At 39.5% G+C, this 19,316-nt stretch overlaps 1 protein-coding gene across 2 annotated transcripts; it reads right to left on the reverse strand.

Moving 5' to 3' along the window:
* Nucleotides 1-4,662: 4,662 nt before the first annotated feature.
* On the reverse strand, nt 4,663-14,803 carry TIMM10 (translocase of inner mitochondrial membrane 10). 2 transcript variants are annotated; one of them, XM_070957248.1, is made up of 3 exons: nt 14,717-14,803; nt 13,790-13,890; nt 4,663-4,968 (listed from the first exon to the last, which is right to left on the reverse strand). In XM_070957248.1, the coding sequence occupies exons 2-3, from the start codon at nt 13,858-13,860 to the stop codon at nt 4,767-4,769; spliced, it is 273 nt and encodes a 90-aa protein (XP_070813349.1). In that variant the 5' UTR covers nt 13,861-13,890; nt 14,717-14,803; the 3' UTR covers nt 4,663-4,766. The 2 variants fall into 2 exon arrangements, with proteins under 2 accessions (XP_070813349.1, XP_070813350.1); XM_070957249.1 differs by having other exon boundaries at nt 14,678-14,737.
* Between the last annotated feature and the right edge of the window lie 4,513 nt (nt 14,804-19,316).

Genomic DNA, 19,316 nt, shown 5'->3' on the forward strand with positions numbered 1-19,316 from the left:
GGATCAACAGTAATGCAGATTAAAGTTTTGGAAGCAACAGAAGGGGACAGACCAAGCCAGGCTGTCACTCTGAATGCTTGAGGTTTATACTCTTAAGTTTAATAGGCCACCATGAGGAGTAGACCTGGAGGGGGAAAATGTAAATAAGGAAGCCGTCAAATAGGAGGCAAAACCTAAATGGGAAAATACAAAACATATGCGAGAGACAAGAAAGAAAAAGTTGCCTGATGACACCCCAGCCTGTTGAAGAAACACATTAAATTCTTGTGCATATTCCCCAAAAGGAATATCCATAATCTGAAAGACAGAATGCCTCTACTGCAGGAAAGGACCTTTCCCCGCTTGTATCTAACAATAGCACACACAAGCCCTGGCATCATCATTTTTCTGCTGTGTCCTCTTGATGTCACCTTCATCTTGTCCCCAACCCACAAGATGACAATCTTAAGCTTTCCTGAGCCATACTAAAATACTGCTTTCCCCTTAAGCTAACCGTGTTCAGTGACAACTATGAGATATAGTTTGCTTTTGGTACCCATTAGTTTGGAAGGAAGTCAGGTGACTGCTGGGCCTTGAAAACAGAGACAGTAGAGAGCAAGATAGGGATTGGCAATGAGGATGGCAAATTTCATGCCAGAGTCTTCTGCTAATTCAATGGTTGTAAGCACTTCAGGCCAGCAGTGGTGAAAAATCCTCAGAGACGCAGATGAGAACTTAGTTTATTCTACAATATAGGACCAATTTGTACAGGGCCAACATGAAACCAGGACCTGCACGATCTGGGCAGAAAATAGAATATGCATTTTTACTGTATATTTTTAATTTGTAAAGTACCTATAAAATATGTTTATTAGGATACATAACGGGTGGGTTCTACTTACCTTTACTACCAGTTCGCAATGGGGCCGCAATGGGGCTCGTGTGCGTGTGCTTCTGCATATGTGCAGAAGCTTCCTGATGACGTCGGGGTCGGTGGGCAAAGCCTCCCGCCGGTTTTACTACTGGTTCTATAGAACCGGTCCAAACCGGGGGCAACCCACCACTATTACATAGATATATAGAACAGTACTGGGTCTATTGGCAAACATTTGAATGAAAGTATTTTTGACTCCTAACGATTGGAGTACAGGTAGTCCTCAACTTACAAATGCAATCGAGTCCAAAATTTACGTTGCTAAGCAAGACAAGTGAATTTTGCCCCATTTTATGACCTTGCCATAGTTGTTAAGTCAATCATTGCTGTTGTCAAGCCAGATTCACTTAACAATTATGTAGTTGATTCATGAAGTGAATCTGGCTACTCTATTGACTTGTCAGAAGGTCCCAAAAGGTGATCACGTGACTCCGGGACACTGCAACCATCATAAATACATACCAGATGCCAAGCATCTGAATCTTGATCACATGACCACGGGGATGCTGCAAGTCATAAATGGGAAAAAGTGTCATAAATCACTTTTTTTCAGTACCGTTGTTAACTTCAAACACTTCAATTCTCCAAGATTCTCCAAACAGTCACTAAACAAATGGTTCGAGATCTACCTGTAGTACCTTCCTCTCAAGAGAAATGAAATTGAAGAACAGAAGTGAACTATTATGAATCAAATTCCAGGTCTTATCTGAAACATGTATTGGTTCCATTTCTCTTTCCTCCTCCCACTTTTGCACAATCATGGAATCCTGTGAATGTCTTGCAATTTTGCTGTTGCCGCTGTGTCTTAAACTCTGGTTGCTCTCCACAGCCCCTGCAGGGTGCATACAGGGATCCATGAAAGCAACTGCAGCATAGCCTCCTACCCCGGGTAGAAATAAAACCACATGCAAGGGTTGCCAAATAACTTCCAGCATGTGGTTTTAAATAACTTCTAATTGCTTTAAGCAGCTCTAATTGAATAAATCACCCTCTGGCTAAGTACCGCTATTTAATTAGAAAAGGTAGAGTGAGTCTAAAAGAAATCTAAAGGGCCCAATTATGAACCATACTCATTAAAAAATTAGCCATACCTTAAAAATTATTTGTTTGTTTTGATAAAAGAAGTGCTCACGTCTTTGTTGACCACCGACCTCTGCTGGCCATTAGGTGTAGCAGTGTGCTTAGCTGGATGTCTAAGGGTTTTTTGGGCTCAGAAGTCTACTCAGTGTTTTCTTTTATTTAAAAAAAGCTGAGTGCTGACACAGAATGGCAACAATGAGGCTGAAGGACAAATAGCAATAATTTGTCCGTGGAATTAAGTGCCAATATAGAAAGGTAGCGAATACTAAAACCAAGGCTTTCTGCTTCCATAGAACCTCAATTTCGTAAAGCCAAAAAAAAAAAGGCAAATGGCCCTTCCGCCTTCACCAGCCAACTCATTTCTCCTATTCCCTAGTCCAGAGGTCTTCAAACTTGGCAGCTTTAAGACTTGTGGACTTCAACTCCCAGAATTCTCCAGCCAGCTATTCTGGGAGTTGAAGTCCACAAGTCTTAAAACTGCCAAGTTTGAAGACCTCTGGACAAGTCAATGCTAACCAGCTCAACTCACCCCTTAAAAAGTACCAATCGCGAAGTTTTGTTTCACACTTGTGTGTACATGTGCAGAGGAGATGTAAACCTCCACTTTACTGCCATCTTTTTTTCCCCTTCTGTTTCCCCATGGTCTCCTTCACCCAACCTCTTCCACTGAATTTGCTATTTAATTACATTGATTTTTTTAATTCATGGTTTTATTTCTATTTCTCCCTCCCTCCCTCCCTAGCACGCACCATCCTGGACCAACCCACGCTTTTTCACCTTCCTCCCATGGCCTCCATCTGTTTTTCCCTCCCCCTTCGAATTTTTCTCCTACAAGCCACAACAGGCATAATTTAGCCTCCACAACCCACAAATATGCTGTGAAATTCAAATGAAAGTGGGTGTGTGTGTTAAGGACCCAGAAAGGCGCACCAAGCAGGCAAAGAATAATTGCTGTTCTGAGAGACAGTTTTTAAAAATATCAATCTATGGCAGGGTGAGGGGAGAGATCACATAGTAATCCCCATGGCAGTCTTCTGAAAGCACCTATATGTTCACAAATGTCACACTAGAGACTGCAGCATCCAGAACAATGCAGAAACACAGAGGCATTCTTCAACAGAGATTGAATTACAAGTGCATTTGAGGCAAAAAGCTATTTGGAAAGCAACAAAGTGCCGCACCTTATTTCTAGCAAAATTAAGACCACATGAAGAGAAATAGGATCTGTTTCAAAATACAGAGAAATGGTTTGTACCCTCCAATAAAAAGCTACCAGGATATAATGAAAAATTGCTGGCTCAGTAAGTACATCGAACAAGAACAGCAGCTATATTTTAGCCAAGAAGCTAATAATTTCAGTAATCTTTCTTTGAAGAAGTGGTTGAATCAGAAGTCCCTTATCAAATAGTCTACAATTCTCCAAGATACACTACTCGATCCCTTCCTGGTGTCCATGAAGAGTTCCACATATGGGGGGCTCCTACTTCCTGAAATCTGCAAACCAACCAAGCAATCCTGGGGCCTTCAAAGTTGCAGACTCCAGTTCCCCCTTCCGATTATCTATTGCAACTGCAGCCAGTTTTAGCAATGAGCCCAAACACAGGAAACACTCAGCTCACATCAATTATTTAAACATTTAACAATTACGTTATCAGACAATATCATATAGGCCAGCATTACTGCTCCTGTTCCTTTTCCTTGAAATTTAGAGAAAGGGAAGATTCTACCTCTCCCCCTTCCTGACATTGGCTGGTAAATTGGATTGTTTTCCTCCCATTTAGCTTGGCTGACTACCTATATTAGCTAAGAGATAGTTGTGTCATGTGATGCACCACTCCCATTCCCCATGGAAGTGAGTTAAATGGTTCCACATGTTGCAGGAGGAGGCAAGTATTAGAAATGCCCTAATACCCCTCAGCTGTTATGATTCTAAACCAGAGGTCTTCAAACTTGGCAGCTTTAAGACTTGCGGACTTCAACTCCCAGAATTCTCTCCCAGAATTGTGGGAGTTTAAGTCCACAAGTCTTAAAGCTGCCAAGTTTGAGGACCCCTGTTCTAAACCAACGTTTTTTTGACGGTTGGACTTCAACTTCTAGAATTCCAGCAACGATCATATTGGCTGGGGAATTCTGGGAGTTGAATGCCACTCCTCTCAGAGTTGCCTAGGCAGGGAAACACTTTTATAAACAGAAAAGCCTGCAGTTCTTTGACGTCAAAAGCAAAAGGGGGACACCTGGGGAGATGCACACAGCATGTCTACAAATCTGTTTGGTGTTCAGTACTGTAAACAGATCTCGGGGAAAGAAATAGCAACTGCTCTAAGGAAGTAAAAGCAGGTGCTACTCAAGTACCCTGCCTAGTCTTGAATTTAAAAGCTGAACATAACTAATAAATAAAAGGTGTTTTAACTGAATGATAATAAACTTATTTTTTTCTGTTAGTGTATCAATGGAAACAAGGAATGGAAACAAGTCAGGGAATTCTGTGGAGCTGGATATTAAGTGTTAAAATAGCCCACTAAGCAAACCCAAAGGTTCAGCTTCCAATGTTCAACGAGAAAGAATAAGCTAACAAAAGGGGTTCCAGAGATGAGCCCATTTTCCTTCACAAGGCATAATCATTTATCAGGCCTAAAACTGGAAGGCAAAGCTTCAGCCCCATTAGCAGCTAGCAGAAAAAACACAGCATGAATGTTTTATTGGCAAAAGCGAGAATTAACACCAGTCCAGACACAAGGTGTAGAGATAGGCTGGAAGAACCAGAAGCGGGAGTTTAGGCAGGTCCAGTCCCTTGTTGCATCCGTTTCATCAGTTCTTCATCCTGCATTGAGAGTTCTGTCAGTTTCTTGCCCATCCGCTCATGAATGTCCAAATACTTGGAGACACAGCGATCCAGGCACACGGATTCCCCTTTTGACAGTTCAGCTTCTTTGTAGTGGGGAGGAACACATTTACGATGGCAGGCATTGGTCATTCTGTGATTGTGCAAGAAGAAAAGAACTTGAGAAAACAGGTCATTCTTCAGAGTTCTACATGTGCTTTCCATTCTGACAACATAAAACACCTGAAGACCATCATGCCCACAACTCTAATGGTATCTAAAACATGATGTTTCCTGTAAGAGTTTAATTAATTGCTGATGCAGCTTTGGTTTCTTTAGGATCAAAATTACAAAATGAGCCCTTCTTGATCAACAAATAGTCTAGGCCAGGGGTGGGCAACTGTGGCCCTTTTACAACTGGTGGACAGCCAAGCTGGCTCAGGAATTCTGGGAGTTGAAGTCCACAGGTCACAAAGGGGCCATATTTGCCCACCCCTGGTCTAGGCTATACTTTTGGACAGAAACTATCAATTCAATACTGAATTTTGTATACTGGACACTGCAGACTCAAAGCACCCCGAGTGATTTAGTTTAACCACATCTTAATATTCTAATCCAGATGACACTATGATGGAATGAGTAGCAGCACTTCATCCAGAAATTCATATTTTGCCTCAGTAGCTGAATTTCGGTAGGTTTCTTATTCTACTAACAATTCTTCAAATGCTTCTCTACCATCAGTGCCATCTTCTTTTAGCTACCGGTCTGATGCACAATCCAGTCAGTCAGACACTTCCAGTTACAGGTTGTAAAACAGACTGTGAATTACTGCTATTCAAATGGATTAAATTTAGAAAATCAAAGAAAACAGGTATATCAGTAAAATATGACCGAGAGGGCTATATACAGTAGTTGAAACACAAGGTACAGATTAGTATACTTAAATTATGGAAAACTAAACCTGACAAGGTATGGTAAGAAGAGATCCTATGGAAACCAAAGCAAAAACGAATAAGCAACCAAACCAAAACCCCCAAAATTTTACCAAGGAAAAGATTCAAGTGTGTTTCAGAACAAGCTGTCCTGATAGCTGAGGAAAGATCAAAGACAGGAAAGAAGGATGTATGAAGACTGGACACAGACATTCAATATCAAAAAAGGCACAAAAAGTTAAGGTTGTGAATAAATACGGGCAAGTATCAAGAAAAAGAAAAGTAGCAGTAAAAAAAAAACCAGAAATCAAGGGAAGTTTTTCAGCTTTGGTAAAATATTCAACAAAAAAAATATAGAAAATATCTGAATGGGCAAATGAGATTCAAGGAAGATGAAAAGACTACACTTGGATCGTTTACAAAAGAGATTGTAAATTGACAAAGACATTTGAAGGGAGAGAGAATATATTTAGGAACTAGCTCAACAAGAACGTGACCTGATAGAATAGCTTCAAACGGGAATACATCAAATGCAGATGAAATGCCCACTGAATCCTTTAAAGCTGCAGGAAAAGAGGTAGTTAATGCTAACATCTCTACATGAGGCTTAGACAGTTGAAAACAAAGTGTATCTACCTATATGGGGCTAAAAACCTGGGACATATAAAAGTTCGCAAAAATTACCGAAATCCTACAAGCTAACAAATAAATACTTACTTAACTTCTTACAAAAAGCAGCCATATAGGTAATCCTTGATCTACGACCACAATCAAGCCCCCCAATTTCCATTGCTAAGCAAGACAGTTGTTAAGTGAGTTTTGCCCCATTTTACAACCTTTCTTGCCACAACTGTTAAGTGAATCACTGACAATGTTGAGTTAATAACATATTTGTTAAGTGAATCTGGCTTCCCCATTGACCATTCTTGTCAGAGGGTCACAAAAGGGGTTCACATGACCCTGGGACACTGCAACCATCATAAATGCATGCCAGTTGCCAAGCAACTGAATTTTCATTACATGAACACAGGGATGCCACAACCGTCGTAAGTGTGAAAAACAGCTATAAGTCACTTTTTTGGTGCTGCTGTAACTTTGAACAGTCACTAAATGAACGGTTGTAAATTGAAGATTACCTGTACATGGAAAGAAAAATGCCAAATAAAAAAAAAGGTTCTTTAAAAAAATAGAGATGTGCAAAATGTTTCATTGTTAAGTGTTTCAAGCATGAAATTCCATGAAATGTCCTCCTTTAAAGGGCAAAATTACTGTTCTGGATTGGAAATGTTCTCCAAAATGCTTGAAGGAATCCATTTTATGCTCAAGACAGGAAATATTGTGAAGTTTTTAGAATGAAAAAAATTCCAAATGAAGTATTTTGCACATGCCTACAAACTCAGCAGAGACCCAATATCAAGTAATGTAGCGAGCACAAGAAAAATAATGGAGACAGTATGAGAATTACAAGAGGAGTATGTCAGAACATGGAATGTATTAATGATTCATATTAATGAATATTAATGACTCATTAATGAATCAGAATACTTGAGTCCGTTGAGTAATGAATGAGAAGCTATCATAAGAAAGTTTAAAATAGAAGAAGTGAGACAAGGAAGCATGTTGTCCTCATATCTGTTTACCTCGTTCAGCAAATACATCGCATTAAAAAGCAGAACTGAAACAATTAACAATTGAAATTAAAACTGTAACCAAACAGCAATAATTTGAATGTGCAGTCAAGCTGTGCATTGCTTTGGATTCTAAAATAAATACATTAAAAAAACTTTAATTCCTTAAATGAGGTCCCAAGGAAAAACATCTTTTTGCTTCCAGATCCAAAGTAATACACAGTCCTAACATGCAGCCATATCACTTTATTAGCTGCAAGTAAGACTTAGATAGTTGAAAAACATAAAAGAAAAACTCAGTTGAATGTTAAGGGGGCCTAAATAATTATGAACATCACAAAACGGCAAAGGCAGAAAATGGGGAAGTTAAAAATCAAATAGCCTTTTTCCTTTTCCTTTGTGCTCTTATTAATTTTGTTTTGTCTTTTTTCTTTAATATCTTCAAACAATAATAAATAACACAACAGTGGTGACCTTTGTATTAAGCACTTTATTAAGTTTCAAACAGAAACCTTTATCATATAGTTTGATGTATCTTGCTGTATCATAAATACATGCCAGTTGCCAAGCGCTTGAATTTCGACCCTGTGGATGCTACAATAGTCATAAGTGCGAAAAATGGTCATAAGTCATTTTTTCAGTGCCACTGTAACTTTGAACGGTCACTAAATGAATGGTTATTGTCGAGAACAACCTGTATTCAAATAATACAATGTACTAATTAGGTTTACAATAATGCAGTAAAAAAAATTATAGATGATTTTTTTTTTTAAAAGTAATGCCAACTTATATTTAGTGAACATACAGCTTGCAGCAAAAAACATAATGTAATCGTCGGTTTCATTTTGCAGGGCTTCAGAACAGATATTGATGGATACTGCACTCAGGAAACAAAACCTAAGACTATTCTTAGAAAGAAATTGCAAACTTAAAAATCATTATGGAGGATTTCAATAACAACAAATGTAAGCATAGTTAAAGCAATGATAGGGTAATTAAAAAAAACTGGACAAGAAAAATGAGAGAAAGAAGATGGATACCTTCAGATTATGGCTTTGAAATGGTTACTAAAAACACCATGGCATGCAAGAGTCATTGGTCAATTAGTCCTGGACCAAATAATGATTGGCACTTCCCCTAGATCAGAGGTCTTCAAACTTGGCAGCTTTAAGACTTGTGGACTTCAACTCCCAGAATTCTCCAGCCAGCAATGGTGGTTGAAGTCCACAAGTCTTAAAGCTGCCAAGTTTGAGGACCCCTGCCCTAGATGACAAGCAGCAAAAGATACAGATGGTCCAATCCTACCAGCCTTTCAAAAGGCTGTGAAGAATTGCCTCTTTGCTCAGAGGCTGGGCCAGACTGTAGTCATTGAAGCTCTGGTCTGCATTTATGGCCTTGGTATCTTCTGAGATTTTTAATGAGGGGCCTCAGCTTGGGTTTTTATATGACTGTTGATATTTTTAATTTTTTAATTGGTGCCGAGAGTTTCAATGCATAGATAGGCAACCTTATAAAATGATTAATATAGTAGTCCTCCGCTTACGACAATTGAGCCCCAAATTTCTATTGCTCAGTGAGACAGCTGTTGAGTTTTCCCCCTTTTACGACCTTTCTTGCCTACTGTTGTTAAGTGAATCACCGCAGCTGTTATGTTAGTAACATGGTTGTTAAGTGAATCCGGTTTCCCCGTTGACTTTGCTTGTCAGAAGGTCGCAAAGGGTCATCTCATGACCCCGGAATGCTGCAACTGTCATAAGTATGAGTCAGTTGCCAAGCATTTCAATTTTGATCATGTGACCATGGGGATGTCGTGTGAAAAATGGTCATAAGTCGCTTTTTTTCCAGGGCCGCTGTAACTTTGAATGGTCACTAAATTAACTGTTGTAAGTCGAGGACTAGCTGTAAACAAAAATATATTGAATAAGCAAATACTTACATACTTTGGGGATATGAATCAAGTAGTGGATAATAAGTATGTTTGGCATATTTAGGGGAAAAGATATAGGTCAGGGGTGGGCAAATGTGGCCCTTTTACAACCTACAGCCAAGCTGTCTCAGGAATTCTGGGAGTTGAAGTCCACAGGTTGTAAAAGGGTCATATTTGCCCACCCGATATAGGTGGATGGGATTGAGGGGAGCCAACACATCTTATTAGATTTAGACTTCCAAGACATCCTTTCTTACTTGTCCCTTTACCATATAACTGTTACTGCCAGTGTGTGCCAGTTCCAGTTCCTTTTATTTGCCTGCTTGTTTTTCATGTTTTTCATGTTTTATGTTCACAGATTCCTGAATGACTGCTTAGTTTGCAGATATAAATATACATATGTTTATACATTTCTCAAGAAATAAGAAGCCTGTGTCAGCAGATAAAAAGTCTATTCGAATGAAAGGTCATTGGAAGCCAGAACATTAAAGAATATGCAAAAACAAGCAAAACAGGAAAATCTTGCATTTTTGTACTTATTAATCAATGACAGTGACTAGAGATAAGAAGTTGTAATGGAACAGGTGGATGACTTTGGGGGATGAGGAGAAAAGATACTACCTAGAAAACAATAAGAGAAGAGAAGCAGGAGCCCCCCATGGCTTAACAGTCAGAGAAAGAAAATTGGAAAGAACCTGCCCTAAAATATCAAGCAATTAAAAGTGATGGTGGAAAGTTTGAACTTTCAGACTTGCAAGTTTGTTAATTCATTCATCTAGTTCTGTTTCCTATCTGATTAACCTGGGAAAAATGCCATCGATTTTGTAATACTGAAAGTACTGTACAAAATTCCTGCCCCCACTTTTAACTGCTTGAACCAAAATTGGCAGAGATTGGTGACCATTCACTGAATTTCGGCCAGCGTTCTCTTTTTGGATATAAGGAGAGATTGTGAGATTGCCATCTGCAGTTGGGGCAGGTGCTTCTTCAGAACAGACTGCAAGTACCGAGGTTTTTGCACTTGGCTCATGAATTGGGTAGCTGGGATATCAAGTTAAGGGCAGCCTTAACACAACCCATATGGACACAAAGTTTGCACAAGCTTACTTTCTTAAAAAAATTTGGATGTAACTAATTTTGAAAGATTTTTTTGGGTAAAAGTACTTTTGAATAAATTGGAGACCAGAGGTGGGACTGATAGAGAGTTGGAAAAAAAGTCATAGAACTTGTTGCATCTGATAACTGCAGCAGATAACTCCTCGTTAGTATAGTGGTAAATATCCCCGCCAGTCACATGGGAGACCGGGGTTCGATTCCCCAATAGGGAGCCTTCAATGCTTCTAGGTTTTTGTGGTCTGTCCACACCTCGAAGGGGATTTTACTGCCCTCCAGGAATTGCCTCCAAGTAAGGAGGGCCCAACGGACTTCATAGGCTTCCTTCTCCCAGATAGCCCATCATCCCTCAGTCTCAGAGAGCTTGAGGGAGGTGTAATTCTCCATGTAATTCATGGCTGCAATTCTCCCTTTGCATTTTACTGAAGCAGCACCGTCCCCATGGCCACATCACTGGCATCCACTTGTATTACAAAGGCTCATTTTGGTCAGGGTGTTTTAGGACGGCGGCAAAGAGACGTTTGAGCTTCTCGAATGTGGTTTGGCACTCCAGTCACCAGTTTAGGGGTTGGCTGGGCCTGGGTTTAGCTTCCCCTTTCGTTTTCAACAAGTTTGTGATCGGTAGGGCTATTTGAGTGAACATGGGGATGAACTGACAATGCAAGTTAGCGAAACTGAGGAAAATTTTAGCTGTCTACTTGTTCACAGAGGTTCCCACTCTAGGATCGCTCGACCTCCCCAAGATTCATCTCTATGCCATTTTTCAAGCTTTGGTAGCCTAGGAAGTCCAAGCTGGTCTTATGGAAATCACATTTGGACATGTATGCCCAAAAAGGAAAACATTTAGCAAAATCTACGAGGGAAGAATGGTTGAAGATGATTGGAACTTGCTGAGATAGCCAAATTCCCCAAGGAAAGAAAAGCTACTATCCATGTTAATTGCTGATTAAAAAACCCTTATGGACTTATTGCAGAAAACAGGGGAAAATATGAATTTATGATTTATGGCTTTGATTAGACAGGTTAGATCAGGGGTGTCAAACTCAATTTCATTGAGGACTGCATTAGGGTTGTGTTTGATCTCAGGGAGCCATGCTGGGTGTGACCGGGATGGGCATGGCCAGCTCGACATCACTCATGTTGGGGGTGCCTGTGGTGGCCCGAGCGCTCTACCAGCGAAAAGGAGTTCCTGAGCCCCATTTTTGGCTGCAAGGGCATCCTGCAACCCTCTGCCAGGGAAAACGAAGCTCGTTTTCCTGCAGCCCTCCTGAGCTCCGTTTTTGCTGACAGGGGCACTGTGGGCCAGTCCTTTGCTGCTTCCAGGGCGGCTTTGCAGGCCAGATCTAAGAACCCCCCGGGCCAGATCCACTCCCCGGGCCTTGAGTTTGACACTCCTGGGATAGATGATAGAAAGAAGGCAGACATTTTGTAACTTTAGAGAAAGGAGGACATTTATAATTGTACTTATAACTGGCATAAAGAAGTTTGGAAGCCACTTCTTTGTATCTTTTTTCTTATTTTCTCTTTTTAAAAAACTTTTTCCTTTCTTGCATTTCTAGCTTTCTCTTTTGATTTTTCATTTTCTGTCTTATTTGATATATTAGATATATTAGTTTTTATCTTTTTAAAAAAACTTTTAATAAACTTATTTTTAAAAAGGAAAGCTATAAATTTCTATTAAGAGACAGGTTGAGATGGTGAGACTCTGCTCATTCATTCACCAGGAATCAAACTTATGGTGCCATCTTAATACACTATTTCAAATTCATAATGTCTATCTCTCATCTGAAGAGTTGTCAGGTTTTGAAACTGTCAGATCTCGAAGCCATCTTTTGCACTAGGCCTTCAGACCTGCTACATTTATTACTGTGGGAAACTGGGAGGTGGGGGGGGGGGGTTGTATGAGCCAGGGTGATATATAGTCATAATAACTTGAACTTTTCTTTGGGTGAGGAAAACCTGGAAACTTTCAGATTCGGGTTTTCCCAGATGTGCCAATAGGATATCTCTAATAAAATGTAGCTTTGAGGAACTTCAAACCTCGGAGTTTTATTTCGTTGGGGGTGTTACTTGGGACCCTGACACTGATATCCCTAAACTTCCCAGACTAGATTATTTTAATGTGAGATGTTAAAAGTTTGCTTTGAACATGCGGCTTTAAAAACAGCCTAACTTATTCTCAAGAAAAAGAACAAGTAAAAATACAGAATATCCAGCATAAACATACTGCATAATCAAGTATGCAAACTAAGTTCAATTTTAAGTTTTCTTTCTATAATTTTACCTCTTAACAACCATTTGAGCATTAATAGCACTCTATCATAAATATCTAATCAATAATTCCCAAATAGTGGGCCATAGACTCCTGGAAAACTGCAGTCATTGCAAAGGGCCCACAATACACATGAAACATTTTTTAAAAAACCCTTACACAGTTTTGTTTTGTTTTTTGCTGGGAGAGATATTGATAAAAAAGTCAACTTCACTGCCTGGGTTGAAGTGGAAGGGAGCAAAATACTGGGCTGGTCTAGGGGGAGACTAAAAGAAATAACAGCAGCCATTTTGTCTGATCCGTCCTTTTTTTCCTGGGTAATGCTAGTATTTCTCTTCCTCCCAGCATGCAAGTCTTCCTGCTATTGCCACACTCAATGCATCATGGCTGCAAATTGTCCATAAATGCTCTTGCCCCATACTAGTGATATTACTGTACCTATACTACCCCTCCACTTTCTTTGTCTCCCAGAGCTATCCAGTTATCTCACCAGGCTTAAAACCACCCCCCCATCTCCTGCAAAAAGGGGCTCAAGACAGTGTACAATATCAGTGTACAACTGATAAAACATAGAAATATTAAAACTAAAATTAAATTATAGAATAATGACTATGAAACATCAAAAGATTTTTAAAAGTTCCTTCTTATATTTTCCTTCTCTCATAAATTGACAGCCTCATTCTCTGGTACTATGTTATGCTTCGTCATTTGACTTACCACCAGAGCTACAGAAGTAGAGGAGCCCACACCTTCTCAGCCATATCACCAGCATTTCCACAACTAAAAGCTCCTAAGCCTGTCCACTCACCTGAGTGACAAGCAATGAGGTCTCATTGAGCTCCAGCATTTCATGCCCTGGCCACCAATGCCTAGCAAAAAACAGCTTCCATGATCAAAGTTCAACGACAATTGGAGTTTCCTTATAAGGATCTAAATAAATTTTGCCATTTTGGCATTAACTTGGCTAACTGCAGATACCTATGACTATATTCCAATGGTGTAGTCCAAAATGAATGAATGAGATAATAACTCTGTTAGCTTTTTCATGGGGTTAAAAAACTAAAATAGCTTTTAAAAAATCTTGAACTTATAAATGTTAATACCTGTTGTACATATCAGCCATCATCTCCACTTCCAGCTCAGCTGCCAGCTGCTGAGCCCGCAGAGGATCCATCACAACTTCAAGTAAATGGCTTTTTTATAGCTGCAGAACACAAATATTAGAAGCTAGTCATTCTATCACCATAAAAATATGTACACGCACATTCACTAACTCAATAAAATTGTACATGCTCAGTATTTTATAACCTAACCCTATTATTCCTATTATAACATAATCCTATTATAACCTCTTTTGATAACCTAATCCTATTTGTAATCCGGCTAATAAAATGTGAGAGTGCATCAATCACTTCGAGCCCTATTTCCCACTTTAACAATCAGTGTCATGGCAAGAAAAAAAACCCCACTATTATCAACTCTTGAAGCAGAAAGAGATGGGGGTTAAAAGGCCTCAATGAGGAAAGGAGAAGCGTAAGATGGCAATTACTTGGATAGAAATTAAATTTAACCTGTACGCGTTCTAATCTTGCATTTTGTATTTTAAATGTATGTCATATAGTATGTTTTATTTTAATCGTGATGCTGAGCTAACTTGATAGAAAGAAGGGCTTTCTCTCTTAATCTTCTACACACTTTTGTTATACTGGGGAAAAAATAAATTAAATTAAAAAAAAAAAAAAGACCTGAAGTAGAAAGGCGGATCTCAAAGCTTTTTCGCACAGAGTGAGCTCCTTTGGCGGCTATTGCTGGCGATGGTGGAGGAAGGCGCGTCTTTTTACTAGCTTCCCTACTGAAAGTGGGCAAACCCATTGGTGTTTCCTACCCCATCTTCCCCTTTTTTTTCAGTTCCTGTGCCTGCAGCCTCGCCGCCACCAAAAAGACCCCGCTCCATCCTTTTTTCTGCCTTCCCCATAAACTTCCATACATACCTCAACAGCCTTCCCGCTTTCATCCGTATCAAAACTCACCTTCGGCCCAGGTACCAACCGGAAGCACGAGGAAGCAGCACTTCCGCCAGTGGGTGCCTTTGGTTTCATTCCCTTCTCGGATACCATAGAAACTTTCCGGACGGAATCTTGCCTTCTCTAGGCAGCCGGAGAAGTTCTCGAATTACCTCAGTCCAATACTGTAAGGCTCTTGACATCACGTGCCAGGCGCGGAGCTACTGCGCAGCTGCGGCATGGCGGAAGCGGTTTATTTCTATTTCAAACCATAGAGAGGAGGGAGCCGAGCTAGAGCGCTGGATCGCGGCTACCTGAATTCACAGCCGGCATGGCTTCTAGCTAGGGAATTCTGGGAGTTGTAGTCCAAGAAGTCAAAGAAGGCTGTCCTGATGTTCCGGAGCAATGTAGGGAAGAGAGCAAGCCAGGAGCGATCGGGTGTTTTGTTTTTTTGTTAGTGAGAGAAGGGCAAGATAAACTAGGGCTGCTGTTTTATCAATGAACCTTTGCACGAGACATGGTCGTATTTGCAACCGTACCTAAGGCTTTTTCAACACCACGTTTCTGAGTTTGAGCGATAGACGGAACTCTAAACTAATCAACCTGTCCGGGTTTCTCAGAGCACATAGAGTAAAATGCAGTTTCCACTCTACGGGAAATAATGTTTGCACTTTATCCTACTCTGATCAGTGAACACCTTTGATCAATTAGCAAGCCTTCCCGAAGGAAAATAAGCATGCAATCTACAAAGATAAATTTATAGAATAACTTTATTGTCACTTTGAATGTACACTAATTGGCATACATTAAAATGAAATTTCGTTGCATACAGCTCTCAAATGGTCACCACCTCCAATCTGCACTACCTAAACATTATTGTTACCTTATTTTATCCCACTTTTTAATGTGCATACAGAGAGAGAGAAAAATCAACTAAAGATGTGAATTATCTTCTAGCACTTTTGGAATATGTCTATAGGAACACATATATACAATAGATGGTGATAATGTCAACAACCTCAAAGGGTTTTTGAAAACCTAAATATCTCCAAATCCCTCAAGGCTCTTGAGTAAATTTAGAGATCATGGGATAAGAGGATCTATCTCTACATAATCTAAAAAAATCAGAAAACAATGTGTAAAAATCTGAAAACTCTGTAAAAAAAAAATAAGACAGTTTCTGAAAACTCTGTAAAAAATAAATAAGACAGTTTGCTCAGTGGAGAGAAATGAGAACTGAAGTCCCATCAAGAATATATTTTGGGATCAGTGTTTTTTTAAACATAAATCACCTTGACTTAAAGGTAACAGCAAGGCAGCCAAGTTTACAGTTGATCCTAGTTGACAGTTATTCAGGGAGATGTTTTCGAACTGAGGTAAGACCAACATCTACCAGGGATACTTTAACATGAATTCCTGTATAATTCAGATACTACAGATCCAAGCTCAGTAACCCTAGAAAAATCCTAGTTGTTACATAATAATGTTGGGATAATGTTAACAATGTTTATTTTCTAAAACGGAACTGCATTAGTTAACCTGAATTAACTAACAAAGCAATGCACTTTTTCTATTCTATTCTGTGGGCTTTAAAAAATGTAGTTGAAAGAACTATTCAACTCACTGAGGCTCTTCTTCCTAGTGTTATTCTCGCGCTATGGCAGGGTTTGCCTATTCATCTTATTTGGTCTACTTATAAACACGCACAGAATACTAGATTTCAATCTTTCTATTTTTCACCTAGTTATATAGCTTTTGTTACTCTCTTCTCCTTGAACAAGGAGATCTTTGTCATCCAAAGTTGACTGAAAATTTAATATGATTAGGGACTGATAGTTGTACTGAATATATTTGTTGATTTGAGAAAAAAGAGATTGTAAATTGACAATTTTGGAAACTGAGAATCATCTAAAACCTTTCCATCTGTCTCATCAAATATAAAGCCAACATTTTGGTCTCCTACAGATTCTTGGCAGCATGCCCATCATTATGCCTCCCTAACAAAACCCCATGGTGCATGTATGTGATAGTCCCCTAAGCAAATATTTTATTACACCCTAATACAGGAGAGTGACAGGTATTAGTCATGGATAAAATATGATAAGGTGTTTGTTGATATTCGGCCAAAAAAGAATGAGATCCAGCACAAGCAGCAACACTTATTTTACAAAATGTTATATACTTGCATTTATTACTGTTTGAGATGTTGATGACATTTATTATACCAGCAGTCCCCAACATTTCTGGCACTAGGGACCAGTTTTGTGTCCCTAGTGCCAGGGACAATTCGTGGAAGACAATTTTTCCACAGACAGGGAATAGGGGTGGGGAGTGTAGAATGGTTTCACACGCAACCTAAATCCCGTGCATGCGCAGAGGAAACTTCACTCGCTCGCCCGTTGCTTGCACAACCCGGTTCCTAAAAGGCCATGGATCTATGGTCTATGGCCTGGGAGTTGGGAACCCATTTATTACGCCATTCCTAAATATTTTCATTATACCCTTTCTGGCCCTCATAGAAAGGCATTCTCAGTGGCAAGATTTTAAAGTTATGAAAGAAAAATCAAGAATATCCCTTACTAGTAGAAATGCATATACAAGTATCGCAGTAGCTTGTATTTTGTGAAGTTGCCCATTATACTTTATCTGCATGCAAAACTAATTTCTCTCTTTATTATTAAATACATGGGCTGACCCCAATCAGAGATTTTAAATTGTTTACTGAAGAATCTGACTAGCAAAATCTTTGCAAAGGTTGTAAAAACTTCCCTGTTGCAATCATTAGAAAGCATTGCTTTTGTGTTAAGCAAAGCCAAAAAAGCTTTTGATAAAACATGCTACATTTATTTTGTAATGATTTTTCACCCTTGATAATTTGCTTTCAGATACCTTGTTCTAAGATTTATATTGAATTTGTCTATGACCACATAGCAAACAAACAAATTGTACTGATACCTCTGAAAAGCTGCAGAAAACTATTCATGTTGCTATATTATACCACCTGCATTGACTAAGCTGCCCAAATCCTGTCTTTGGTGAACTCTTTCCTTTGATCCAGTCTCAGGGTAATAACTTCCCTGGATAAAAATGGCATCCAGGGCTAATGCCAGCCAAGGAAGGTGGTTCCAACATTTCTGGAACTTAAACCTATGCCCCAGACTGATATCTTTGTAAATTATGTCTTGAGACAAGAACGAATTGTGGCTCATTTTGTGGAGGGCTATTTTTGTTCTTTTTTCCTTTGATCATGCAAGGAAGCAACCTAGAGGGACAGATTGTCTGCCTGATTATTTTCTGAGACTAGATGATTTCCTGACTTTTGGGTTTATTATAGGTCAGCGCTGAATGAAATTTGATTTGCCTTGTGTCTGATTAGCTTCTGCAGTGGCAACTGATGTAAGCAGACACTTCATTGGTACTGTTCATGATGCAGTAGCTTTAAAACATCAGATAGTCTCTTTAAAAGTAGGCCATAAGAAGTTTGGAGACAAAAAGAATCAATTGGTCAGATAATTGATGCCTCAGGCTGCAATGTGGGATGAGCTTGAGCAACCCAAATGGCTTGTTCTCTTTCTATATTCTGTATTTTGGTTGGTATATACCATGATACCACATCAGGCGGGGGGGGGGGGTTAAGGATAGATCCATAGCTCCCTCCATAGCTCAAGAGAGGACCTGTTTCGCAAGGAGAAGATTCTAAATTCTATTCTTGACACAAACAGAGCAAATGAACTCTATGGACAGGTGTTACTTAATAGTCCTTGGGCAAAGATGCTGCCATTTCTGGGCTGAGCTGGATTAATGGACAAGTAGCTTGACCTGATGTAAACATGTTTCTGTGAGTTGCAACTAGAATGTAAGTTTCTTGAATCCAAATATGTAAACGTACACATAAACACATGCTAGTTTATAATGCTTGGACTATGCAATCTTAATTAGCTCAACAAGACTAAGATTATTGTTACAGCCAATCTCTGCTTGTCTGTCAGTGAGATACTACTTTTCCTCCATGAACAAAAAAATATTTACAGAAGAATGTTTATGTTTTATGCTTAGAATAGCAATCCTTGGAGATAGACTGAGAGAAGGTAAACTGGTCCAAAGTAATCCAGTGAATTTCCATGTCTGAGAGTGGACGTGGATCTTCCTACTGCTGGTATGTCACTTTATCATTACATCATACTACTAACACATAGTATTGTGGCAGTGGTGAAATGTAAAATTTGTTGCTACCGGTTCTGTGGGCATGGCTTGGTGGAGGGGTAATGTGACTGGATGGGCGTGGCCAACTTTTTTTTTTTTTTTACTTTTAAAACCATTTTTTCTACAACCTCTTTGGCCGAAGAGGTTGTAGAAAAAATGCTTTTAAAAGCCTCTGACGATCCCAGCTGAGCCGTGCAATCATCAGAGGCTTTTTTTTTTTTTTTACTTTAAAAGCATTTTTTCGGCCAAAGAGGTTCTAGAAAAAATGCTTTTAAAAATTAAAAAAAAAAAGCCTCTGATGATTGCACGGCTCAGCTGGGCATGGGGGGGGGCAGGGATGTTTGCTACCGGTTCTCCGAACCACCCACTGCCATCGCTACCGGATCAGGCGATCTGGTCCGAACCAGGGGCATTTCACCCCTGT

Source organism: Pituophis catenifer, unplaced genomic scaffold (genome assembly GCF_029215685.1).
Source record: "Pituophis catenifer annectens isolate HBS135680 unplaced genomic scaffold, rPitCat1.0.hap2 SCAF_1, whole genome shotgun sequence".
Lineage (NCBI taxonomy): Eukaryota > Metazoa > Chordata > Lepidosauria > Squamata > Colubridae > Pituophis > Pituophis catenifer.

What these genes read in the sequence shown, in the direction of transcription:
- TIMM10 (XM_070957248.1), bottom strand. Translation starts at nt 13,860, where the DNA reads ATGGATCCTCTGCGGGCTCAGCAGCTGGCAGCTGAGCTGGAAGTGGAG. An exon ending in ATGGCTGATATGTACAACAG is followed by an intron (nt 4,969 to 13,789) that starts GTATTAACATTT and finishes GCACAATCACAG; the next exon opens with AATGACCAATGCCTGCCATC.